Raw genomic sequence first — 27,918 nt, forward strand, 5'->3', positions numbered from 1 at the left:
ACAATCAAATAAACTGCGATCATCATGGCTAATGCAATGAAATGCACAGATGGAGCAAAATTACACTATGTAAGGCATGTAAAAGGGAAAGCTGAGGAATGTACTCTTCCTACAGACACCTTGTGCCAAGCCAAAGAGAGCCCTGCATGGAATAAGAACAGGGTAACAGGCTTTAACGGAGCCAACAGCCCATCGTATTAGTTTGAGATCCATTTTTATGAATTACTGCTTGGTCAATAGCGTAGCAGTGCCAACGCAAGTGGCTCTAAGGCATGCCAGTTTAAGAACCCAGAACTAAAGAAAATTAATCCAGTGCACACTAATGATTAAAATTGGCTGACAGGTCTCAAAGCGCAATGGAAAATACAAAATTATCCTTAGGCAAGTGATTTTCTGCTGGAGTTCTGCAGGGATTGCTTTTTACTGTTCTTAACTCCCCCTTCCCTTCAGCAATCCTGGAAGAAAACCAGCAACTGCAGTGGCAGACAATACAGGGATTAGGAGAACAGAAAGCATCAAAGAGAGCAGGCCACAGATACACATTGATCTGAATTGCGTGGGTCAGCCAGACAGAAAATACCGTGTGTGTTTTAACATAGACAAAAAAAAAACCCACCACACATTCTTTAAGTCAGGGTGTGCTGCAGAGTGCAGCACAGTGCTTGGGAACAAAGGATGGGTCTCTGTCACTTTTGGTGGTGACATCTGAACTGCCTTTACAACCCACAGTGTTTAGATCATGACACCTCCAGGCTGCAGGGAGGACCGGACACGGGAGGTGACACACGCAGTGCAAGAGCCACGGGAGGATGAGAGGAAAAGCAATTAGAGCTTTTGGAAACTGGCTACCACCAGGTTTTCTCTGGTGAAGTACAGCTCTGAAGTACATCCAAGAAAGAGTCCTCAGTATGTTAGACTGATCACCGAGACACCTTCTAGAGGCTTAAGGACCATGAAGCAATGTGGGTGTAAAAGATGGAAGGGATAAGTCCTTTCCTGGCTGATAATCCTCCCCTTTTCTGTCCACTCTCACTCCTCCAAGGGCCCCTCAGGTCCCTTTCTCCTGAGCATGGGCTCCAACACTGGAAGGGACACTGTGGCCACATCCACAGCTCCTGAGAGCTGTTTCCCCTGCACTGTAAGCAAGTGCTTTGGCAAGCCCATGATGAGAGCAATGTGCTACCCTCATCGCTTCAGAGCATCTTCTCTTCCCGCCAAGCAGCATAAGAAGAGCCCCATGATCCAAATTTCCTACACTTGCCCTTACGAGGACCACCCAACGCACCGATGACGCCGCATCGCTCAGTGGCACAGACACAACAGACTGCTTTTTTTTTTTTTTTCCCTTTTCAAAAGAAACCAGTAACAATCATGGGCTGCTAGAGGATTTTTCCAGGTATTTCATGCTTAATCACAGCTCTTCTCACCTGGCATGCACAAGGGCTCCAAGACAGCCACAGCCAGAGAACAGTAAGAAAAACACCCAGGTGAGGTTCATGGAGATGCCTACACACTGTTCTGCAGGCAGCCATGAACTCACTGTGGCCATTACAGCAGCATCTCAGCCAGCTTTCCCATAATTTCTGCTGGGAATTCAGTTACCTAAATAATTGCATTGTTTAAAAAGAAAAAAATAATCCAGCTGATATATTAGAAGTACGACTCAAACATCCATTAACTCAACTATATACAATTCACTACCTTAACCAGAAGAGTTACTACTACAAAATTTTATAGTTCATAGAAACATCATGTTAGTTTTATGCTATATAAATACTAATTTGTGACCACAACATGAAAGTAAGAAAACTCCTACTAGGAATAATTTGCAAAAGATGCAGTTTCAGGTAGATTTTCACAGGCAAAGGTGTGAACTCAGGCAGAATGTTCCCAAATTTGAAGCCTTTATGCCTAAGAACAGGAACCGTGTAACTTCTCCAAAAGCAGCTGCCAGAATACATCATCTAAAGACATTACCTCTAAACTTTTTTTAAAATGTCTAAACTACTTCTTGCTGAAAGTTTCCAAAATTCCCAATGCAAGATGTGTCAGCATTGAAGTTCCCCGTTCAAAGAGTTGGGAAAAATAGTAAAAACCGAAACAAAGCATCTGAATTAAAGGGTTTAGGCATCCTCAGCATAGATGTTACCCCCAGCCGCCTCCTCATCTTTCCTACACACTAATACAGAATGGCATAGAATTTTACATGACTTTATTACCCAAGTATTTAAGTATCATTACCTACTACACTACACACAACCAAGCGTAGCTGTGCAACCTTACCCTTGCTAAAACCTCGTAACAGGGTTTCAGGGCTGATACTGAGATGCCTGGAAATCGCTTTGTATGTCCAGAGAGGACCTTAAGTGAGACCCGCCTGTAACCCAAGGAAGCTGCTCCCCGTGTCCCAGGTGGAGCACGGCTCTGAAGTCCCATTACAGGGTCACCCAGCGATTGAACTTTCAGGCTTGAGATTTTACTGCTGGATCCACTTTCTTTTCACAGCAACCACCTTCTGACAGGCAGGACAGCGAAACTTGACACTTGCCATGAGGCACATGGTGACTTTCGGCTAATCCCCTTTAATGAGGAATTCCCAAAGTGCCTCTCAAGCAAGGGGTCGGCTAATCCCATTCACTGACAGGATTTTTTTTTTTTACTCTTAGAAAATGGAAAGTGGCTGAAAACAAGAGTATTTCCTTTTATTTTGATTTACAGATATTGCTTTGAAGAGGGAAACCATGACATTTGGATATCTGGAAAATTAAACATGAGTTGTTCCTGTACATTATCGTTAAACCAATAACTTCTATTAGATGTTGGAGAAAAAGGGGCTTTTAGGCCAGCTCTCTCATTTAACCAGCTGTGCTGAGATTTGTCATTTGAAGCAGTAAAAAAATGCTAATATTGTTTTAAGTGAAGATTAAACAGCTCATAAGAGTATTTAACTGTCATTCTTTTACAGACAGTGATTAGATAAAAAATAATTCTTTTTAAAGATAAAAATGTCGTTGTTAAATCAGTATAAGAAATTGAAAATCAATAGTCTATACCCTTATATGAAAGGTGCAATATTTTAGACTGATGGCCACACAACATACTTTCTTAAAATGAAGAATATGTGCCTCCCACTGAGCTATACTGGATCCGTGAACAAAAAGGCTGGGTAATGTCTGAGCAAAAGGAACAACAAGCCAGGGCGATCCGAACACTGCACATACAGGACCTGGAGCATACTCAACGGTTTCACAGCTCTTCCCAACATTAGAGATTTGTTAAGGCACTGAGGAGCATCAGCTGAAGATGTCACCTGTGTTCAAAACACACCAGACATGAAAGAACTCCAGCTACTTCACAGGATTTCCAAAACGAAGCGTGTTGCTTTACAATACCATAATCTCCTGAGCCTTCAAGAGCAGCTACCTTTAAAATTAAACTATATTTAGGTAAATGCAAAACCAGTAAATGTTTCACTTGCTTTTCAGCACTCAAATTGTCAAAAGAAATTATGTCAATGCTGAGAATTCATTTCAAATGAACTTAGCACCTACCTCCAGCAGTACAGGCAGCAGTGAACTTTACACTGTAGTGGTGAGAAGTGATTAAACCAGCACCTTCTTCTTGAATTGATGGAAAAAAAATTACCTAATGTAACCTAAATTTGCTTCCGTTGTTCTGCCACTTATAGGTCTGTACGAGTATTTACCTATAAAGACTCCTTTTCATAGGTCATAAACGGAGCATGATATTGCGAATGGTGAAGGCAATGCTGATGCTGACCAACATCAGTCCTCACGAGAGGACTGGAGGAACAAGGAAACAACTCTGAAGGTCTGTTCACGCCACACATCATTTCTCTACAGGTACTTTTATGTGATTGCCTGCAATGCAGTCACTGCTGTGGCACTTGTCTGCACAGTCCCGAACGTGCTCTGTGGTGTAAGGGTGATTATTGCTAGCTCAGATGTAGCTACAAGAAGCTCCGTGCTCGATAACCACTTAACTGTTCAGTTCACCGGTCAAACAGGTTTTGCACATCGATCTACACACGAGACAATTTTCAGGAAACAAATGACATTTTACAGCTCAAGCAATAAATCATCTACTGATACCAGAGGCAGGGGAGCAATCTGAGAGATGAAGAGTTGTACCTTAACTTTACATGTTAAGAGTTTGACTGTAAGAAGCATTGAGGAGACATTGTGACACACTCAAAGTGCATCGTCAGTGATATGTAGCCCCAAACAACGATGCTCTAACAAACACATTCAGGGAAGGTACGTGGGGCAAGCCAAGTGTGGTAGCCACAAGGCACGTCCCAAAAATGCAAGGAAAAAGTGTTGCTCTGGTATCCCAGTGATACAGTGAAGTAACACAGATAAAGCTCAAGACTGGCATCAAAATTACTTCAGGGGAAGTTTCTGATTGGCACGCTAGACAGAGTTTTCAACAAAATCCATCCCTGGCACTGACCTCTTGAAGTGGCTTGCCAGGACTCCCACCAGCTCTCCAATCCTGCTGTCGTTAGAGGGCTCTTTGCTGAAGAGACAGACAATGAGATCCTTGTTGTCTTTCGTGTGGAAGACCACGAGCTGGTCCTTTCCATTGGAGACACTCAATCCTATCAACTGTGAAGAGAAAGCAAGAACAATGTTATATATGTTGATAAATCTTTGCTACTCTCCAGGCCAGTTCTTTCCTCCCCAGGGTGCGACGCTCACTCTCAACTTCTACCTCTGCCAGAGAGCTCAGGGGAACGGCAGTGTGCAGGTCCTCAGTACTCCTCCCACAAGCTGAAAAAGTCAAGATGGAACACAGTGTTTTTTTGGAAGTCAACAGTCTCAAAGGTGCGAGGAAATGTTACTGTCTAGACTGGGATCATTCTGAGCAACTCTTGCCAGAAGCGGCACTGTCCTTCCGCCTATCCAGCACCATGGGCCACCCACCAAAGAGTGTACCAGGAGGATTTCTAACAGCTGAAGCTTGCTTTCCCCAAAATCTCACACTGGATGACACTGCGCAAGCCTGCCTTTGTTTTTTTTTTTTTTCCTTTTCAAAGGAAACCAACAATAATTATGAGTCTGGCCAATAACCATCTTCAAATTCCCATATGCAGTGCCGGGAATGCAATGATAGGCAGGTAACGGAAGAATGAAGCTTACTGAAAACCTAAACAACTTGATGAAGAGTATTTGCAACCCCACAAAGCCGTAATGATTCCATTGTTCAGGTATGAATTAAGGTCTTGCTGTTCTGACAAAATAAAGAAACATGGGGTTTTGGTTTGGTTTTTTTGATTTTTTTTTTTCCTGTTAAGTAAATTTTGTCTTCATCATCTCACAAAGTAAAAGCGGGAAATTTTTAGGAGTTGCAATCTGGGTACACAGGCTATTCAGATTAATATTAAAAAAGCAAAAAATTAATCTATCCTAAGGAAATAAAGTATAAGGATGGCAAAAGGAACATCAAGAGGCAAGCACACCTAAAAAACATGTGTTAAAAAAGTTAAAAAAAAAAAAAGAGAGAGAGAAAGGCAAAAGAATACCAAGTATAGAGAGAGAATACAGCAGAACTTCCCTGCCCACTAAAGGACTACATGACTCCTTTGAGTGATCCAGAGGTTTGCATTCTCCTAAAAGTGAGAGGCACCCCTATACCATTTTGTGGAAATGAAAGTCTCGCGATTCCCTTCTTAAAGAAAAAACCCTTCTACGTAACCCCGCTGCCAGTGTTGGGAAGGATATTAGCACAAATCAAGCTGGAGACTACTCACTCCTTACCGAAGCATGAATCACATTCAGAAACAGTCTGGATCCATATGTTTGGTTTAGCAGTCACAACGTATTATTTCCAAGAAACCTGTTTCAGCTCTGGATGTCTAACACATACCAGACAGCAGCATCGTCCCAGAAAAGCACGCCACAACCAACACGCAGCAGGGCGGTGTATGCCCTATTTTCTGGATGAAACACTACACAAGTTTAGAATCACTCATATTTTGTTGGCTTATTATCACAGTAGAAGAGTCTGTCTGAACTACAGTAACTGCTGATATTTTAAACACTGAGCAGAGACCTCTGGCTACCAGTTGCATAATATATCCAACACAGGTGGAGCTTATTCTCTATCGTTCACGCTATTTTGAGGTTATGAAATGCTTTTAAAACAAGCTACACTTCATGCACAGACATTAACAGCTGCCTGGGTTTACAGTGTCCCTTAAAATTAATTTGCATGCTTAAATAACATCCTGTGAGCACAATAGCACCACAGGGACTACTGCCATCAAGGTTTTAAATGTGCACAGAGTGTGAAAGATGAACAAGTTGAAATCTTTGGATTTGAAAAGCCTATTTAAACATCAATTATTCAACAGAACTGTGTTAAAGGTCCAAGAGCCCTTCAAAATTTTCCTATTTCAGCCCTCCCCGTCAGACTATCTGAACAAATAAATATAGCACAAAAGAAATCATTTCAGAGAAGGTGCTTATCTCAGTGTTTACAAACACCACTATTAGCTTCGCCTGAAGATGAGGAAAAAATTCTCAACATCTACAGAACATCCATTATTGTATTCACCACTACTGGAAAAGCTAGTTGCAAGATCCTTTCTGCTGCTCAGTCGCCTTTTAATTGCTTTCTGACATTATCTGTTTATTTTCTCTCCAGGTAAGAACAAAAAGATACTTGTATATTGGTACTTCTGAGGCAACTGCCAGAATGCTTGCACACAGAAAATCCCCCCAAGTAGCATCTCAATCCAGCAAAATAGTCAGGGTTGAAAGGAAAGTTATTGCTTTGTCATCGTTTGCACAAAATTACAGATTCCTCACACAGAACACAAAATAACAGATTATAGAGCCTGGGACCCGAGCAGGCACACATTATGGGCTGTACTTAAACCATTTACATGTAAACATAGTTAAAAGAGATGGGGAACTGTAGTGTCATTTCTCCAGCCGAAAACAAGTTTATGGTCATAACAGACATCAGCTGACTGTCTCCAACGATATTTCCATGGAAACACCATCCCTGAGGATGTCGCCATGTTGATAGGGTGCTTTGGAACTGCTGGCAGCCAGCAGCACAGCTGACAGGCAGCGGAGTTTCAGCTGGGTTCACCTTTACGTATCGGAAGGGCAATCCATCTTCCCCAGCCAACACCCGTCCTTCTAGCAGGACATATTTGATACACCTGTACACATCAAGACTGGTGTAAGCATTATCCATTTGCTTCTCAAAAATCTTCCCATGAGTTCAAACAAATGTTCTTTCCCTGAAAGGGAAGGAATCTCTGTATCACTAATTGTCTACTTACACCACCTCCCTGTACACAGTAAAAGGGTTTCCACACAAAAAGGGATCGTACATGCAGAAGAATGAGAGAGAGATGAAAGGCAGCTAGCTCAAGAGGTGAAAGACAACACATATGCAGATAATTTAGTAACAAATATAAAACAAAACTACAGAAGGAAAAAAACAACTGCAACACAGCATTAACCATTAGCAGGAGTTCAATTTATGAAATCCTGGCAAAAGAAATACAAATATTTCACGTGGTATATATGAACCAAATACATTTCCAAACTCTCCTCCTCTCCCCTCTTCCTGAGGCGCAGAGGGGTCAGCAGTAAATCAAGAGGATCAGTGAGCACGGCCCAGCACATGATGCAATCCCCATGCGTACGTGCAGATTTTCTACTGTTCCCCAGGACCACGGTGAAGAAGAAGCAGGGAAAAGGAGAGGCTGTGGCCAACAGAGCAGAAATTTATCACCACAACATTCACCAAAGATAGCCTTCATCAAATTTCCACTTTGAAATATTATTCTGGCACCTGTGTGAGTCAGTGAAGGGTCTTTTGGACTCATCCCGCCTGTGCAAAGTGTGCCAGGACCCCTTTGCCATTGCCCAGTTCAAGAAGCCTTGAGGTAGGTGGCTAAAGGGAATATTGCAGATGTACAAATAAACCCGATTTATATCTATGGAAATTTAAGTATTCTAAGAGTAAGAGACTGATATGCACAGACCATTAACTGTTCTGGTGCCAGAAGAAATGCAAAGCAGACAGCCAACATACAGTGCACTACAGCACTCTGTAGGAATGGAAACTCTATTTCAGACATCCGTGTTCTGTGAACAAAACAGTAACTACCAACATTTCTAACTAACAGATATCCTATAGGCAACCTACAAATTGTATCCAACTCACATCCTTTAAATTTTAAGGCATTAATCATAAAAATCACAGACTGGTTTGGGTTGGAAGGGACCTTCAAAGCCCATCCAGTGCCACCCCCTGCCCCGGGCAGGGACACTTTCCACTAGCCCAGGTTGCCCAAAGCCCCGTCCAACCTGGCCTTGAACCCTGCCAGGGAGGGGGCAGCCACAGCTGCTCTGGGCAGCCTGTGCCAGGGCCTCACCCCCCTCACAGGGGAGAATTTCTGCCTTAGATCTCATCTAAATTTCCCTTCTGTCAGTTTAAACCCATCACCCCTTGTCTTACCCCCTACACCCCCCAACAAAGACTCCCTCCCCCCTTTCCCGCAGCCCCTTTCAGCCCTGGGAGGCCGCTCTAAGGTCTCCCCGGAGCCTTCTATTCTCCAGCTGAACCCCCCAACTCTCTCAGCCCCTCCTCACATGGGGGGGCTCCAGCCCCCCCAGAATCTCCGTGGCCTCCTCTGGCCCCGCTCCAGCAGGTCCGTGTCCTTCTGCTGTTGGTGCCCCAGAGCTGGACCCAGCCCTGCAGGGGGGTCTCACAGAGCGGAGCAGAGGGGAGAATCCCCCCCTGGCCCTGTGCCCACCCTGCTCTGGGGGCAGCCCAGCACACCGTTGCCTTTCTGGGCTGGGAGCACACGTTGGTGGCTCACAGTCAGTTTTCTATCCACCAACACCCCAAAGTCCTTCTCCTTGGGGCTGCTCTCAATCCACTCCTCACCCAGCCTGGATTTGTGTTTGGGATTGCCCCGACCCATGGGCAGGACCTTGCCTTTGGCCTTGTTGAACTTCATGAGGTTTGCACGGGCCCATCGCTCAAGGCTTAAGAATTTCAGAGGAAAATATTCAGACTACCCCCAGTGACAGTCTTGTGCTGTTATGTAAATGTACAAGCTCCACCTTTAGACCCATCACACACATAGGTAAAGTGGCCATTTTCCTAAAGCTGTGATAAATACAGATTTACCCGTAATTACTAACATAGTAAGTGAATTGCAGTGGCCTAGCTGTTTTGTATAAGGTACAAACATAGCGAACTAATAGTGAGAAATTGTAATGGACAAAATTCCACCTCGTCCACCTGAGCTCACCTTGACACTCTGCAAAAAACATGCCCATCTAGGAAAAACACTCTGCTTGGAGTCTTCATGTATTTGAACAAGTTGGTTTGCACAAACAAGAGTCAGCCATTTAGCAGCGTAATCTGCTGACAATTTCATTTTGCACAATTAAGAGATGTCAGTAGAACGGAACATCAACCGAGGAAAATGACCTGCAGCTGCTAACTCCCTGGCAGTAATGTCTTTTCAAAACAAGAGGCACTGCCACGCAGACACCGCTGCACTACAGAGGATGCTCCTGTGAGGGTACAAGCACGTCACTCCACACACACACGCTGGGTGACCAGCGAGGAGGTTAGAAGAGGATCTATAAAATTAACATTACGGATGCAGTCTGAGCTAATCATTCACTCCACATCTGCAGATTAGATTTTACTGTTACCCTAACCCCAACTCTGCTCTTTCAGCAATATTCGGACGCCAGATTTACTATTTCTCCAAATGCAAATGTCCCTACAAATTTGTGTACGGCATTGCCAAGCAACCCAGCCAGGTTCTGTAGGTTTAAGATAACTGTAGTAGTGTTACCTCAGGCTGAGGAAAACAAACAAGCAGTTGAATCCACACTCCAGGATGCTGAAGAGCTACGATGAGGTTTTCCCCCATCCCCCTTCATACCAGTGATAATCTGCTGCTTTGTCACTGGCAGCTAAACTCTGCTACCCCGAAGGCCAGATACCTCACTATAATTCTGAATTTAGCTTTGATAAGATTTACATTAAACATGAACAAATATTAAGAAAAAATTTCAAACACGACATGAAGGATCAAACAAACCCCCAGAGACACAGAAACTGTGTCATAAGCTGCTGTGAAATGCTAACCCCCTTATGGGGGCAGGATCTTGCGGCACACGGAAGATAAAAAACAAAATAGAAGAATGAGCAGAAGAAAGTGTGATAAGCAGTTTGGGTTTTAGCTTTTATTTTACACACTGAAATTAAAAGCTAACATGATGCATCAGTGCTGTAGTAACTGTTTTAAAGACATTAAATATATTAAAAATAGTAAACCAAGGTATTTCCATTTTATGGATGTGAAAATGGAACTAAACAGTAGATGCACTACCCATGACAGAGTCAGAGATTAAATTCCCCAATTCTTGTACTTACATTATAGAGGGGGATGGTCTTCATCACTTTGTACTGCTTCATAGGGTCCATCTTATAAAGGTGCCGATCAGTAATGAAGATAGCTCTGTCCTCCACCTTATTAAAGCGATTGACCTGTAAAGAAGCAAATTTTCAGTCCCAATAATCACTGCAAGAACATGCAGAATAAAACTCTGCAGCAGTAAATACACAAAACTCGCATAGAAAATACACAAAACTCACACAGCTCTTAAACAGATTTTTTCCACAGATCCTGAAACAGTTTCACTGTTTCAGGGAAGATGGACCCTGTAATTCCATTTGACAAATATAGAAAAGCAGAGCCTTGGAGAAGCAACATCCTCAGAGTTATCTAGCAGGGCTGAGGTGAGCTGGAAAAGTCCCTGGCCTCAATGAAATGAAGGACAGATGCTTTCCTCAGCAAGTCTCAACCTGCACCCCTGTCTGCTGGCAGAAACCAAGCCCAAGGCAGGTGGCTCTTGTTCCTACCCTATATATGTGCCTTTGTCATCCCAAAAGCCTGATGCAGATTATGTGCCCCACGGAGCTAAACAGGGTGCCACCAGGGTCTGTGACAGTCCAGACCTGAGGCATTTGAAAGCAGAAGCTTTGGACCATCGTAACTTTGAGCAGGACCCATCTCCCTCTTTTAAAAGGTCTGTGCCTTGGATGTAGGTAAACCTCTTGCCCAAGAAGCGGGAAACCTGGACGACCACCCTTCCCCTGCCCACTAGTGGATGTGTGAGCTGAGTACGGGCACGCTCCACCAGTTTTGCTGACGTTTTGCCATTCTGCAAGAAGGAAAGAGACTGAATGGGCCAGAAGTCTGGGAGAGCCAAGCCTGTATGCAGGGACCCAGGCAACCAGCTGGTGGGAGGAAAGCAAGGTTATTTCTTGGCAATCAGAAGACCCAAGCTGGAGTGCCCTCAGGCTGCAAGGGGTATTGAACACAACCCTCTCCCTTCCTAAGCCAGAGAGGCAGAGTGAGAGCACCACCAGTCTCGTCTAAAGGCTCACTGCCACTGAGAACAGCATCCTGTTGCCTCTTCCAGGAGGTCCTGGCCCCATATCCTGCGCTAGCTCTGATGCTCCTCAGCCACATCAATTCACCAACTTGATAAAAATCTGCCTTTAGTGTGAACATACAGAGAGAAGGGTACATCGAGCATCAGAGCCATTGCAAGGGAAAGACGGTGAGGCTCTGGGTAGTGATAAACAGGACAGCTCTGTTCAGCAGCAGCAAGCTATGAGATCAGTTCAGCTGTCCCAGACCCGTATTGCGAGTACAGCAGATTTTTTTATAGAGGTGGACATTGCTCAACCCATATTTTAACTTGACTTTGTGTTCTGTTAAGCACATGAGGCAAGGATGTCTAGGGATCACCAGTGAGCTCAAGCTCCTCAAAAGAAATTCTTTCAACAGGAGCTCACTGCCCAGCTATGCTGTCCAGGGCTACTCTGGGAACACGGAGAGCAGAGCTACAGCATCCAGCAAAATTCAACCAAACAAGAAAGCATCCACAGGCATCTGTGCACCTCTAAGCTTAACTGACACGAAGGGAGATTTTTAGTTGATTTGGTTTTTGTGAAATCCTTGTACCATTCGCAGGTTATTTTGAATCCAGACTCTGGTCTCCTGACCCCCAAACCACTCCTATAACGTACTTACTACTAAGAAAATCATAGTGGACTTCAAACAACTTTAATACTGGCTTCCAAAAAGAGGCAAAGGTGTTTTAATCTTCAAATGACTGTATCCTCTGACAACGTTAGGGTATGGGGGAGATGGAGCTAGGCTTCTTGGAGAAGCACAAGGACAAGAGGCAACAGGCAGAAGATGCAGCAACAGCAGAAAATCCAATAGGGGAAAAAAATCTCCCCAGGAGGGTGGTAGCCCTGGGACAGGGCTCAGAGAGGCAATGTAACCTTCATCCTCAGGGATTTTCAAAACTCAGCTGAGAGCCTCAGCAACCTCATTTAACTCCGAAGTTAGCCCGGCTCAGAGCAGGAGGTTGGACCCCAGACCTCCAGAGGTCCCCTCTCCCACCTAAATCATTCTGTGATTTCATTAGCCCATATGCTACGAAGAAAACAGACTTCACAGTATCTCAAATATTCTGACAGTTTCTAATAGTTTAGCAAAGACAGCTTAGTGTTGCCACTGGGAAAAATTAATATCTTAGTATCTCAATGTTGCTACTGGGCTCTACAGTTGTAAATTTAAGACCAATTATAAATACAGGCTATAATTCAGTGAAGAACCATTAGTTGCCTGCTGAGGCAAACCACTATATTATCACCTGTAATCTCACTGGCAGTCAACAGCAGCAGAGATTATCTGTGTATATACATCCCAACCCTCACAGAATAATCTTAGGCGTACTCAAGAAGTTGGTTCACTCTAATTTGAACTCAAAATACTTCCCACCTGGGATACTGCCTGCGTAACCAGGCACTCAGTGTATGGGGAAAATAAATTCCATCTTGTAGAGTACTTATGTGTGGATCAAACCTAAAACTTTTTTTTTAAATAGCAATTGTACATAACAGTTCTGATAAGGGAAATATTAACTCTTGGAAGACAGCAACATGTGAACTCCCCAGCAAGTACTGTTGAAAACAGCCAAGTGCAGAGTCCCACATCCCAGTATTTTGCTGCAGTTCATACACCCAGTTACCTTGTGGGAAGAACAATAGAAGAACAGATTATTTAAGTACAAGCTAATGATGCAAAGGAATGACATGGCCCAGCAGCAAGCTGTATACGTGGTCATATATTACATAATTTATCTTAATTGCAGGTGTTCTGAATTCATGTCTATTTTTGGCCACCAATCATGTCTCCAGCAACAGCATCTTTCTGGTACCAGACAAATTAAATCACCAAAACTGCCGTCAAATGCCATATAAGCACCTCTGGAAAATTACTGTAAAAATATGCAGCTGTTTATTAAAAATGTACTCATTCAAAGGATACAAGATACTAAATGTTGTACCTTTACAACAGCATCTGATCTGGGAAAGATCCAGGAAGACTGAAGCTAATGAATGACATTCCATGCCTTATGAAATTAGTGTGATTGTTTACAAAACCAGAAGTGGGAGGATCATGTTACGGCACGAAACAAAATTATAATCTCTCCGGAGAAGTGTTTTATACCCTGGGATCATGCCTCTGTTCCTATCTCCTTTATCAACACAGATCATTTCAATTCCCCCCATCCCACTGCAACTCATCACAAATGTTCTTCCTAGGCTGCTGGTAACGTCAGGCTCCAGCAAGTGGGGTTTTCACAGAGGAAACATGCATCTAGCTAACACTGCAATTAATTTGTCCAGGAAATGCTACACCAAAGGAGAACATTCGATGTCATCTAGACTTTCAGATACCCCAAGAGGCCAGGTCACAAAGCAAGATGCAAACTTTTGTCAAAAGTAAGTGAGAAAATAGGACACAAAGTAGAAATTATTTTTCACTAAGGCAAAGCTGGAGTCATCAGTGTATCACAGTCACAGAGACATTTATTAATCAACTGAGAAGGGTAGACAAGGGTGAGATGTGATGAGGCAGATGAACATAAATAGGATTTTCCTAGGTGAAGTCAGGAGACAACTGGAGAACTTAAATATTCTCAGTCAATAGGCAGCAGAGTGACAAAGTTCAGAGCAGATAAAGGCAAAAAATGCTAATTGGAGAGCTATATGACAGCTTTAAATTAACAGCATCAACTCAGAAAAAGTAACTGAAGATGATTTTAGACAGCTTTGGATAGATCTTGGCACAAACACGCAAGGCAGCTGAGAACAAGCAAGGCATTAGCATGTGATAAGGACTAGCATGGGGAATAATGTCCTGGGTGCCGTGGTCTCACTCGGAATAGTGTGTAAAGCACAGCAATGGTGAACGTGAAGGAGGCCCTAATGGTTCAGAGAAGGTAAAGAATGTGATTGAGGGCCTGGAAAATCTCCCAGGAAGAGATGCTGAATAACTGGGATTATTTTAGGAAGCAGATGAATGGGAGAAAAAAAATAAAGGCTATGAAACACTGAATGGCCCCGAAAAAGTAGGTTAGGAGTGTCTGGTGCTACACACTGAGTTGTTCGAGCAGAGTAGCACAGGCTCCTCAAACCATAACTTGGCTGTGCAGCTTACAGCACATCACGCTCCACATCTTGCGAGTTGAAGGCAAAGCTTCTCCAGCCTGCTTGGCTGTGATCTGCCCCACAGACCTCAGATCTGACGCTGGGGAGGCCACGGTCCCCAGTCACGTCCTTTTGATTTATGTGAAATTTTTTTCACAGAGTCTGACCCCGCTACCTCTTCACTGCCATGATCCTGCTTGTTGCTCCCATCTCCCATCACAATGGGAGCCTGTCGTCAGTGCCCAGGGTGACAAAGGGAGCAGAGCTCTCGGAGCTGGGCCACCAGAGGCACCCCGCTGCAGAAGGTCCTCAGCTGCTGCCCAGAGAGCAGGGACGGGAAGCACGCCCAGCCCTCGCATGGTGAAGGAACACTGTAGTTCTACAAGCATATTTGAAACTCGCCTTCTTTCTCACGGCTACCCACCGGTTTTTAGTGTTCACACTGAACAATAAATTCAGATAAACAGCTAAAGAGATGAACCAAAGGGGAAGTCCAGCAGCTTCTCTCACCTGAGAAGCAAATTCTTGTCGCTCTACAACTCGTGTCCTTTTCAGCTCTTTCAAGCAGCTGCTTTGCTTCAGGTGTCTCATGCACCCATGGTACGTTTATGTAAATAAAACACGCTGTGTTTTTAGAATTAAACTGTCACATTGGGAAGCATGCACTGAAGAGATCCAGACAAATGCCTGCACATTGCAAATGTTACTATTCTTTTGATTTTGTAGGAGTAAAGACAGGCCTTATGTTCTCAGATACAACTTATATCCTCATGGAGAACTACCCTTCCTAGCATTGTGTTCTCTGCACCTTCTGGGCATTTTTTATTTATATCTTAGTTGATCCAAAGTGAATGAGTCCCAATTTAGCTTCTTGACTACCTTATGGGGAAAAATGAAGGTCTAGCCTATAGCAGAAAAACCTCCAAATGAGCTTTTCAGGTCTCTGCCAGGGGCCTCTAGACACCACAGGGCCTCAGGCGTTAGAAGAGATGGTCCTCAAGGGACCTTGGTGCCACAAATGACAAGGGAGAAAGTAGGAAGAAAAGCCTTATTCTAAAAAAAAAAACCAACAAGCCAACCTCAAACCAAAAAGAAACTGTTGTTTCCAAGGTGATACAACAAAATCTGGTGGTATGCATGAAATATGCATTTGGTTTCCTAAGGCAAAAAAACTTTAAAATTTCCTTTGAAAAATTAAGAGTTTGATGCTCAGAAAAGATGTATTTTTCCATAGGCAGAAATGACCTGCTTCTACCTATACCTACTGTGAGAAAGCAAACACATGCACCTCCCATCAGCGAGACTTCAAAGTCTCTTCACAAACCTTCTATAAAAAGAGCTATAAAAGCTTTGGTCCAAACAGATTCACCCGTTATTATTCATCTCAAGCTGTTGAAATTAAGACCCCACGCACTCAAGCTAAAGAAAACTTTACCAGCATTTATCAATACTTCAAGAGCAGTTCCCTGGCTGGTGAGAGTTGGTATTACTTCACCAGAACAACGTCAATCATTAGCTAAAAATTCTGACTTAAAGAGTTTAATGGTTAGCAAATATCTTACAGGTCATAAGACATCTTCTATGAATAAACATTTTTAAATACATGAACTCCAGGCTTAACTTGTGTCTATGCAGTTGCCCAGTACTTATCCTTTTAATTTCTTTTCTTTCCAAGGAAAGAAGTGTATTAGACTGCAATTATCTGACAATTTTAAGAAGCAGCCCCCAAACGTTGCTGCTGACAGTCAAGAACTACTTCACACATGGCGTGATGATTCGGTACCCTACTGAAAGCCGCAAAGGAAGTCTGATGCTGCTCCAGAAATAAAACATTCACCTCAACTCACTACAGTGCTCTCTCGTTACCACTAACACCTTCCTGCCTGCCTAAGGGACCAGCAGTAACAGCACATTTTTTGCTCAAGAATCCTTAAATAACCCGAATCATGAAAATACACCACAAATGAACTTGAGCAACCTTATTCTGTGGACTGATGCTTTTTTAAAGAGTATTATTTAAGGGAAGCAATGAAATCACCCGATAATTAATTACATTTTCATTTCCATAACTCACTCTTCAGTCCCTTGCTAAAGCTTCATCTGAACCAAATTTCAGCTGAGAAGCAAACAGCCAGTTTGCAAAACTAGAACAAACCATGTTTAGCACAAGAAATTTGACAAACTTTCCTGCAGTGAAAGGCACTCCCTTTCAAATGCTCTGACCACCAAGACAGCCTTCATGTACTAATACCAAGTGCCACACTCGTGCAAGTAACATTTGGTATAAAACGGGGAAGTTAAAGAAGAATAAGGCTAAAAGAAAAAAAAAAAAAACAAACACTTTTTAAAAAAGAAAAGAGAAGAATGCAGCAATTAAGAAGAAATTCCCTCTGCCCCATAGCACTGAAAGCTGATCCTCAGACTGCTGTTAGAGGCAGAATACTACAGCTTGTATTTTTGACAGGAGAAACACCTTTCTTTTTTAAAAAGACAGCTTAGGATATAAACTGTTTTATGTAAAGAGTAAAAGAAGGCTAATGTTGTTTTCAGGGTAAAGACTGTTCTTGTAGTCAAAGCACAGAGTCGCTCACAGGCTCTACAAGAGTTTTCACTGCTGCTTGATCTGCAAATCCGATGTTCAAATTTGAGGCATAATAGATTACCTAAAGAAGTGCATTGGTTGGAAAGTGAAATGGTAAATCTTGAAATGTCAAATCTTTGCCTTGTTAGCTTTCAAAGTTCAGGATTGTTTGTCTTCTCTCCTTTGTTCACTTCAGGCTTGCCTGGACATTTCTTGTCCATACAAGAGGGAAGGCAAATGGTTTACTCCAAAAGAGATTACATCCAAGCATGGATTTGAAAGGGGTCACTTGTTTTTTGAGTTTAAACATGGAGATGTACTGAAATCACTAGGCTTACACACATCATTAAAGATCCTATAGCAACGCTGAAATTATTTTATCCATGTGTTGGAGGAGAGGTGCTCCTATTTGTTTCTTTCAGACCATCATTTTCCTAAAGGAGATGCTGCATTTTCACTGAATGTAGCTATATGTTTTCCTAACACAGATCCTTATGAATGAAGACCAGAAGTGTCAACACCCTCAGAGAGTCGGGCACAGCCGGGCTGTGGATGAGCAGCCGTTCCCCCATTCCAGCTGACCCATCACCACCGCTCTGTGCCCATTTCTCTGCTGGTGGCTGCAGGTCAGCTCGTCCCACCTCAGCCCCGCTGCCTCTGCGGGTACAGACTCTGCTGCCGTGCTCCTGCCTGTGCTTCCTCACTGGTGATTTCAGAAGCCAGGCAAAGGCATCCCTAACCGAGCAGCCAAGCGGAGCATTAAGCCTGACCTCTCTGATAGAAGAAAGCGACCAACAATTTAACCTTTACAAAGATCAAAAAAGTTACAAGATAATTTAAAAACCACAAGACTGCAAGTCAATAACCTCACAGTCTCTGCAGTATTTCTTGATTTCAGCTGAGCTGCTTTTTTTAAGCACCCCTGGTAAGCCAAAGCTTTCTTCACCTCTGAAAGCACCGGAAGTAACCTTTGACGCTCAGGAAGAAATCCAATTTATGACAGGGAACATCTATTCCATACCCAGCCTGCTCTTATTATTGAAGTGCTGGGACACCAATGCAACAAACTCCAGCAGAAAAAGGATTTTTCTAGCATGTAAACACAGTAAGAGGATGCACAGAAACAAGGCCTGTTTGTATGCTCAAGGGTTTCTTCATACACCATAAACAAAAAGGAACTGCTCAGACACTTGCCTAAAGGCAGGAGCTCTGTGCTTGCAGTTACTGACCAGGATAAGGCATGGATCTGTGCTTCAGAAATCTGCTTTCCCCTATGCCTGCACAGGGCATTGTCCTTCAGAGCTGAATTAGGAGCAACAGAGACAAGCATAAGGACTTAAAGGCTGCGCAACAGAGAGCAAAATTAAACTTCCACACCTGATACACATGTTATACACCCCCTGAGTAACTCCCCTCGCTGTCATTCCATTCCCATTCAGAACAACAATTTCTATAATCACATCCTTAAGAACTGAATATAGTATTCTTACAATTATTCCAATTTAGCTAGAAACAGCGACAATTTGAAACCAGTTCATTAAATGAATTACAAGAGGAATTATTTTGTTTTCAGCCTAAAATGAAGAAAGCCAGAGGGAAATTCTCCTGTATCTCATTGTTCCTAATGGAGGTTCCAGGCAAACTGCTGCAAGATTGTGAAGGGAGGTTTGGATTCAGACTCACCCAATTCCTCTTTATTCCTAACAATATAAACCAATATTCACTCAAACTCCTCATTCAGCTAGCAAACCACATTTTTAAAGGGAACACGTTAAAAGCAACAGAATACTCCAATGAAATATTTTTGTTTGGGAAGCAGTAAGCGATTTCTATTTTTATATACACAAATCACCATTGAATAAATCACTACCACTAGCAAAGAAGTTTTGTTACAAAGTGCGATTTTATGCTTCAAAATGAATTTTGCTGTTACTGTTAAATATAATATTTGCAGCACCATAAACAATAATCATGCTCATGCTTCACTTCTGGCAAGCGGGGACCAACTGCAATAGCACATTTTTTAAAATAATAAGAATATACAGGTTCTTAAAACACTTGAACATCGGCAGCCCCAGCCTGCCACTGAAATTGGTTTTGTCTGTTGGCTTTTTAAAATACAAAATAATCTTCTTCCGACAGACATTTAAAACCAGCATCATTTAGATCATTATAAACTACCCACAAAAAATCATGCTAACTATTCTAATTAGTTTTTTAAACCTTTCAACTAATGTAACCAATAAAATGTTCTACTGTGTAAAAAGTCAGACCCAAGTTAGACAGAATCCAGTGAGTTTTCTTGTGCCTCCAACAGGAAGAGGCCACAGAAGCCACTCAGCCCAAGCACCCTTTGGTGCAAGAGGCTCAGAGTTACATACCCATCCAAAATATCACTGACAGTGTTCCTTGAAACGGACTGCTTTGAACTGCCTTCTGTTAAAGCATCTCCAGGATTACCTCCTTGCCCTTGCCTTCCCAAGATTTCACCTTGGCCACAAGAAGTTCCGCCCCCAGCCCAGGCGTCCGCAGACCACGCACAAGTTACCTTGCGGACGTGACAGGAGAAGAGAACGTTCATGTACTTGTCTTTCCGTTTCAGCTCATTGGCAACAGGGATGAAAGAGCCCGTGGTCTGAGGGTTATCTGGTTTCTGAAAGAGCAAGGACAGGCACATAACTCTTCTCGTTTACTGAAGAAAATAATTGTATTACATCACGGCAGGCCAGAGAGGATTGCAGCTGCACCACCTCGTCCGAAGGCTTCCTCCAGCCTCTGCCTCGTCAAAGAGCAGCAGAGCATCTGGAGCTTTATGTGCTTTCTGAAAAAAAAAAAACTTAACAAAACAAAATGCTTAAAGGAAGGACGGAGTAAAAGGAAGCAATGCAACTTGCCTAGAGAGAATTTCTTTGTTCCTTTTCATTTTATTCTATTTCTTAACATCCCATTATAACTAGAATTTTAGTTTTACATCAAATTCTTCCCTAGTTTTGGCCATTTGAAGACCCAGCTGATGGCATTACTCACTATCTTTTAATGTTGCTTGTGATACTCAAGCTAGGCTTAGTGTTCTGAAAAATCACTCCCAGTGTGTCAAAGAAAAGTCTGAAACTACATAAACCCATTTACAGAATAAATTTCAAAGTACTTCTCCCTCCCAAGAAACCAACAGTCACTTTTTCAAATGTCCTCCTCCCTTTTAGCATTCTAAGCCCCAGCCACTGCAACAATCACTCGTACTCACCAGTGCGATGTAATTCCCCTCCCATGCTCTTTGTAGGCCAATATCAGCTCTGTGACCCTTCAGCACTTCCATGGCAGCAACCTTGGCCCTCAGCTGAGGTAGGACTTCTGGTGGGACGCTCCGGATGAGTTCACCGGCTCTCCACCTGCCGCAAAACACCTGAATCAGTTCCACAGTCTGTACCACGCACTATGAGGACTACTTCTGCCAGATCAATGCAACAAGGACACCTCTAGACTATAAATGTCAGGGGAAAAGAGGTCCTTCCATTGCATTCATAAAGCTGGAAACGTCAGTTATCATTTTAAAGTCACATATAATCTCTGACTCCTAACAGATTTGGCTGGTGTACTCCCCATCCCATACCCAGAAGTCAACTCCTGGCACATCTGTTTGCAATAAAGTTTTTGCAAGCCCATTTTTTGGCTCATTTACAACATCCTTTTATTTCCTTTAATAGCTGAATTTGGCTCTACAATTGAAACCCAACCAACTGTAACATGAAACAGGGCAAGTTAGCCCATCCGTTACTCCACACCACACTCCAGCCTTCAGCAGCAACACCGGGTCTCCAGGATTAATGCTATGAAAAGTCTTTTAGCAACTAAAATTTTGTAGTCATGATAACTGAGCTTATTCTGAAAGCAGGACTCTCTACCCAGCCAGGCTGTGGATGGTTTTCAAGAGGCAGCTGGGGGAAGAAAAAAAGGCTGACTTGATCTAATGCTGGTGGTAATCCCTGTTCAAGCAGATGGCTGGACTGAAGATCTCTAGAGGCCCCATCTAGCCAACATTTCTCTTGTTCAGAGACTTTCAGAAGCTGTAATTTTTCAAATTGGAAATCATAGAATCACAGACTGGTTTGGGTTGGAAGGGATATTAAAGCCCATCCAGTGCCACCCGGGCAGGGACACCTTCTACCAGCCCAGGTTGCCCAAAGCCCCGTCCAACCTGGCCTTGAACCCTGCCAGGGAGGGGGCAGCCACAGCTGCTCTGGGCAGCCTGTGCCAGGGCCTCACCCCCCTCACAGGGGAGAATTTCTGCCTTAGATCTGATCTAAATCTCCCCTCTGTCAGTTTAAAACTGTTACCCCTTGTCCTACCCCCTACACCCCTGATGACGAGTCCCTCCCCCCTTTCCTGCAGCCCCTTTCAGCCCTGGGGGGCCGCTCTAAGGTCTCCCCGGAGCCTTCTCTTCTCCAGCTGAACCCCCCAACTCTCCCAGCCTGTCCTCACAGGGGGGGCTCCAGCCCCCGAGCATCTTTGTGGCCTCCTCTGGCCCCGCTCCAGCAGGTCCGTGTCCTTCTGCTGTTGGTGCCCCCAGAGCTGGACCCAGCCCTGCAGGGGGGTCTCACAGAGCGGAGCAGAGGGGAGAATCCCCCCCTCGCCCTGCTGCCCACCCTGCTCTGGGGGCAGCCCAGCACACAGTTACCCAGGCAGGCAACTACTTTGCCTACAACTTACCAGAGGAAAAAAGTGACTAGTTTTTAAATATTAGGAGATTGTAATGAAGATATGAAATACCTCTTCTGCATATAGAATATGGGCGGATAGTGGAACATTGCTTATTCTACTGAGAAAAATACTGGCTTACTATAAGAAGTCTTGAGGAAGTCAAGAAGATTCCTTTTCTCTTCCCCCTCATCTAACAGGAGCTGCTCTTTTCTTCTAAAATCAACCAGAAAGGCTAGAAAGGGGCAAAGAAAGGAAATACAATGGCCATCCTGACTAAATATTTGAAACAGAGTAATTATTTGCCTGGTCAAGGGTATCAAAAGCCACTGACATGTTCATCTGTGATGTCCAGTTAACGTTCTTCAGTCATTTTTTCAATTTTTATGGAACAAGCAGTAGCTGTTCACTCCTCTAGGTTAGATTAAAAGACAAGAGGTTTTCTTCGTACCTATGGTAAATGCTCTGTAGTGCTTCTTCAAATCGTCGCAGCACTTTCGGTGGAGTGGGCCACTGCACGTGTTTGCCATAATCCTTCATTAGCCTCACATTGTGAAAGCGTCGGGCGACCTCATGGATGTAGGCCTTCACTTTGTAGCGGCGGTAATACCTGATAATGGTGAGGGCAGCCTTTGTCCTCTTATAGCGAAGGCGTGCCAAAGTGCCCCTCCAAACCTAAGAGTTAAGGGAGAAATAGTTTTAACAATAAAAAGCAGGGTTTATTTTTTCTTTCTGTACTCCTTCCATACTGTTGAAATCCAAAATATGTTAGTTTTATTGTAAAGGAAGTGACTTCATAGAATCATAGAATTTAGATTGGAAAAGCCCCTCGGGATCGAGTCCAACCCTCAGCCCGACTCTGCAAAGTTCTCCCCTACCCCACATCCCCCCACAGCTCATCCCAACGGCCCTTAAACCCCCCCAGGGATGGGGACTCCCCCCTCCCTGGGCAGCCTGTTCCACTCTCTGACCACTCTTGCTGGGAAACATTTTCTCCTCCTGCCCAGCCTGACCCTCCCCTGTGGCAGTTTCCAGCCGTTCCCTCTTGTCCTGTCCCTGATCCCCTGGGAGCAGAGCCCAGCCCCAGCCTCTCTGCAATGTCCTGTCAGGAGCTGTGGAGTGATGAGGGCTCCCCTCAGCCTCCTCCTCCTCACACTGAACACTCCCAGCTCCTTCAACGGCTCCTCACAGGATTGATTCTCCAGGCCCTTCCCCAGCCTCGTTGCCCTCCTCTGCCCTCGCTCCAGCCCCTTGAGATCTCTCTCGGATTGAGGTGCCCAAAACTGGACACAACACCCCAGGTGTGGCCTCACCAGTGCCGAGCACAGGGGGACTGTCACCTCCCTGCTCCTGCTGGTCACACTATTTCTAATACAAGCCAGGATGCCGTTGGCTTTCTTGGTCACCTGGGCACTCCTGGGACTTCTCTGTGCCAATCCAATCCAATTAAAGCATAATGGAAAAACCCCGTGTTTACAGTGTATTGTGGAACAATTTTAACTCCAATTAAAAAAAGCATTACTTTGAAAACAGTTTGGGGAATATCTATTCTGGTCGTGTGCTGAAAAGCAAGCAAATATGCAAAACAAATGATATCCTCTCAACTGGCCGGACGCGAAGGCAGCTCCACCAGCCTCACTGCCGGTCTTATTTGTGCCTAGAGAGCAGCACAAGTAGAAACCACACCGTGTTCTGGGCTGCTCCTCCTGACAGCCCGTGCCAAGAGGCACCCCGGGACTCGGTGCAGGGAGGCTGCGTGTGGTGCCGACGTGACCGTGCGTTGCTACCAGCTCCTAACTTGAGGACGTGATGCACGACGAAGCACGGCAGCACCCAGCCGGGCTGGGTTGGTTCTGATGTTTGTACCCTGTAACCAGAGAAATGCGTATTCACCCAAAGGATTCACCAACAGCTGTACCTTCCCTCTAATATAATCCAAAGATGAAGACTGTATTTTTGTTTCCTTGTAGAATTAAACTGGAAGGATAATGAGCCTCCTGAATACGAAGAGTGCTTCACTGCTCACTACAGGCCATGCTGGAGAGTTTATTTCCCTCTTGAGAAACATCCCATAGCACCACTGATGCATATCAAGCCATCTATTTACAGAAGAATTAATTAATTACCCAAGGCAATTTCCAACATGATATTCACTTTATGAAGCTGATGTCAAAGGTTCTCTTGACAGCTTTACTGATAATCCTGATATGTGGCTGAAAAAACTATATGTACCAAGCAGATGTGAGGGGCTGCTCTTCTCTATATGCTCAAAATTCAAAGAGGAAAGAGAGAATTTGGGTCCAAAACCCCTCAAAAAGCAGACAACTATCTTCTCTCAACCTCTGTCAGAGTAGCTCCTTCTCAATCTCCTTTGGCCTCACTATCCTTACATGGGCTATCTCCTGTTCACAACAGACATGATCCACATAACCGTGGCAGGGTCCGGGGAGCTGCTTAAGCACCCACCACGTCACTGGTGTGTTAGAAGCTCCGTAAAGCACATTTGTGTTCCAGCACGTCAGATCAGAGTCAAGACCCTACACGATGCTGCCCAAACATCCGACATCAGGCTGAGCCAATCCATCCCTCAACTTGTATTTTATTGTGTCCAAATGACTGTAAAGCCTACAACAACATTTTATTCCAAGACAGAAATCAGTCCTGAAACACACTAGAAAATCACCCTAAACCCTACGCCGTTCTGTGGATCATTTACCATGGTGAAGGCCAACCTGTCCCATACAGCTGAGAAGCAGATGGAGACCAGCTCACTCCTCTACTGTGCGTTGTATATTGTTGAGAGGAAAAGGAGGAGGGGAATCACAGGATCATTCAGGTGGGAAAAGCCCCTCGGGATCATCGAGTCCAACCCTCAGCCCAACTCTACAAAGTTCTCCCCTACCCCACATCCCCCCACAGCTCATCCCAACGGCCCTTAAACCCCCCCAGGGATGGGGACTCCCCCCTCCCTGGGCAGCCTGTTCCACTCTCTGACCACTCCTGCTGGGAAACATTTTCTCCTCCTGCCCAGCCTGACCCTCCCCTGTGGCAGTTTCCAGCCGTTCCCTCTTGTCCTGTCCCTGATCCCCTGGGAGCAGAGCCCAGCCCCAGCCTCTCTGCAATGTCCTGTCAGGAGCTGTGGAGTGATGAGGGCTCCCCTCAGCCTCCTCCTCCTCACACTGAACACTCCCAGCTCCTTCAACAGCTCCTCACAGGATTGATTCTCCAGGCCCTTCCCCAGCCTCGTTGCCCTCCACTGCCCTCGCTCCAGCCCCTCGAGATCTCTCTCGGATTGAGGTGCCCAAAACTGGACACAACGCCCCAGGTGTGGCCTCACCAGTGCAGAGCACAGGGGGACTGTCACCTCCCTGCTCCTGCTGGTAAATGGGAAATGATCCTGGACAGCAAAGTGCAGGAAAATAAAGCAAAGCAAGCAACCAGGGGAAAAACCCAACACGTGCAAAGTGACCAAAGGCAACATGGTTCTTATCAGAGCCCAGCTTCTGCCAGGAGCCACTCTCCTAAGGAGGGGGCAGGAATGCAGACTATTTCAGCAGTCAAAGGGAGGATCTGGGGAAGGGAGGCAGGACACGGGACAGTGAAGGGAAAGGTAAGAGCAGTCCCTGTAACCACGGCAGAAAATCAGGACTGCTGTACTAACCAGACAAACAAAACCAGCAGGAAGACAAAGCACAAGTTTAACGGTGAGCAGCTGACTCATGCTGAAAATCTCAACACTGCATGCATATAAAATAATATATAACACTTTCCTTATTTATTCTTTGAAATCATTACACAGAGCGCATCTCTGTGCAGAGCAGCATCCTCCGCTTTCACATACGTTGTTCTTAGGAGTCACTTTTGACTCACTCAGTTATAATTGTAGTTTTAGCTCTACATAACCTGCATATCACAAAGAAATAGAAGAATGTTGCCATACAAAGGGCATCAGAGCTCCCGAGAAGCTCAGGGCTTCCTGAAGCCACAAGCTAAAACCAACTTCACAGGGCCCGGATTTCACCCAAAGTGTGTATGACTGATTGAGACCCAGCATTTCTGTCTGAGGGCATATCAGATTCAGAAACTGTATGAATTTGGCAGAATTGGCAATTAGGATAAAATAATTGAGTATCTAAAAAGTAGTGAAGTAATTTGTGCTCTTCTTTAAAGTAAAGTGAACAAGATTTGAATTGCTTGAGACATTTAACATCAACTGAAGTGTCACAAGTGTCTGCAAGGAACGTATGGACAGTAAACAAGATAAACTGGGTAAAAACCTACACCCAACTTCTCATTTTTTGATTTAATAAGAACAGAAATGAGGAACAAAAGGTTCCAGGTTGCAGCTAAACAGCCTTCTGAATGTTATAAAGAATTTCAAGAAAAGAACGTGCATTGTGTAAGCTGCTGAAGAGTGTGTAGAACTTCACTTCTGTCAGTTTTTCCTCAAAACATTTTGAATTGTTTTTAGATACAGAACAACATTCTGGATTTTGCTTCCTTGTGCTTGAAGTAGGCCTGCTCTCGAGGAAGGTCTCTTGCTGTGGTTATTTTTTACACCAGTCAGACATCCCTGGAACAAAGGCGCTTTAACAGATTGCCCCGATGTTGTATCAGCTGCATCACTGCAGAAACTGGCTTCACAGCAAGAAGTGTCACAATTGCTACAAACACTAGCCTTCCAAATCCAATTATCCAGCCGAGGCATGCCCCTTGGCTACATGCAAGCAGTAAACTATTAATGAAAAGCATGTCCTCAAATCAAGTTGTCATAACTGGATAACCTCATTCCTAGTAAAGACCTTTGTAACAGCCACAATGGCAGCACCACCCAAAAGTAAGGCGAAAGCCAAAGATAACAACAAACTTCTACCAGGAAATGGGGTACAAACATTTTTTAAATTAATTGTGTTTCTGGCTGAGTGTTGTTCTTTTCAACCACAAGGCTCATTTCTGCTCAAGGCAATGCTGAACTGCCAAGCCAAGTGCCTGATGGTCTAGTAGACTCTTCCAGAAACATGGACAACCTACAAACAAGAGGAGGCTGTCAAGGCAACAAACTCTCTGTTCAGCAGCCACTTTGTGTAGTTGGGAGCAATACACAAGACAAACAAGAACACTGGAACGTTTCCTATCAAAACACACCTTTCTCAGGCTTGGTTGGATGAGCACTAATTCTCTCAAAATACTTTTTCAATTCTTCCCCCCAACCTCCAGTTCACAACTCAAGAACGTCCAGTTCATAACTCAAGAACATTAAGCACTGTAAAATTAAACTAAAAAATCAAATTTCCAGGGTTAAGTTTATCATGGCATTTAACAGGTTCTCATGTTGCAAAAGCAACTTTTCTGTTACATGCTGGAGGACAATGATAGAGCCATGGCCATGACCTGCATGCCAGAAACCCAACAGGAAGATCTGTACATCCAGGATTCTACTTCTTTCTTTTGGCCTTCTGAACCCAAAATAATGTCCAAGTCATCTTCATACAGAGTTCAGAAGGATTCAACAGCTCACATACATCACCCTTCCAAAACCTGACAACCAACGAGCAGCTTTCGGCTTGAACTTAAAGCTACACAGCAGCAAGCTGGTCGTTTCAGCATTTGCATTTAGCAAATCTTGTAATGACAGGATAAACAAGCCTGAGAATTGCAGTGCCCTGTATCATTCCTCCCCCAGGCAAGAATGATACTTCCTTTGGCATCTTTCTGTGGCCTTCACTTCTGGCTAACCTGGCTCCTCAAAAAATGAGACTAAGGATAACCCTGGCCCCGTCTGACCTCCTGAGACTGCCCTGATATCGTCTGAATCTCTAGCCAGCTTCAACCAAATGTGACAGAGGAACACAAGACTCAGAGAGGCAAGTCCATGTATCTTTCAGGGAAAATCAACAGCAGGGTAGAGCAAGCCTCAAATTAGAGTGACATTGCTGGAAATGCTTCAGAACGAGCTCAAGAGCCATCTGCCTTCTTTGATGTCAAATTCCAACCAGCACAGGCGAAGCTCCTAAGCCAGGCCCAGCCACACGGGAGCGTGCGCCAAGCCA

The 27,918-nt window shown here is 44.3% G+C and overlaps 1 protein-coding gene across 3 annotated transcripts in view; it reads right to left on the reverse strand.

Annotated features, from left to right (window-relative positions):
• Positions 1 to 27,918, reverse strand: part of MYO1D (myosin ID) — a 164,956-nt gene that overhangs the window by 55,700 nt on the left and 81,338 nt on the right. For 2 of the 3 annotated variants that reach the window (XR_012635156.1, XM_074926437.1), the window contains exons 17-21: positions 22,320 to 22,543; positions 20,418 to 20,562; positions 19,722 to 19,826; positions 10,450 to 10,563; positions 4,474 to 4,628 (exon numbers count right to left, since the gene is read on the reverse strand). Coding sequence is in view for 2 of the 3 variants with exons in the window: in XM_074926437.1 (XP_074782538.1) it covers positions 4,474 to 4,628; positions 10,450 to 10,563; positions 19,722 to 19,826; positions 20,418 to 20,562; positions 22,320 to 22,543 (743 nt within the window). In the remaining variant the exon portion in view is untranslated. Of the gene's footprint in view, positions 1 to 4,469; positions 4,629 to 10,449; positions 10,564 to 19,721; positions 19,827 to 20,417; positions 20,563 to 22,319; positions 22,544 to 27,918 lie in introns of all 3 variants that reach the window. The other variant, XM_074926439.1, reaches the window with a different exon arrangement.

This window comes from Athene noctua, chromosome 25 (genome assembly GCF_965140245.1).
Source record: "Athene noctua chromosome 25, bAthNoc1.hap1.1, whole genome shotgun sequence".
Taxonomy (NCBI): Eukaryota; Metazoa; Chordata; class Aves; order Strigiformes; family Strigidae; genus Athene; species Athene noctua.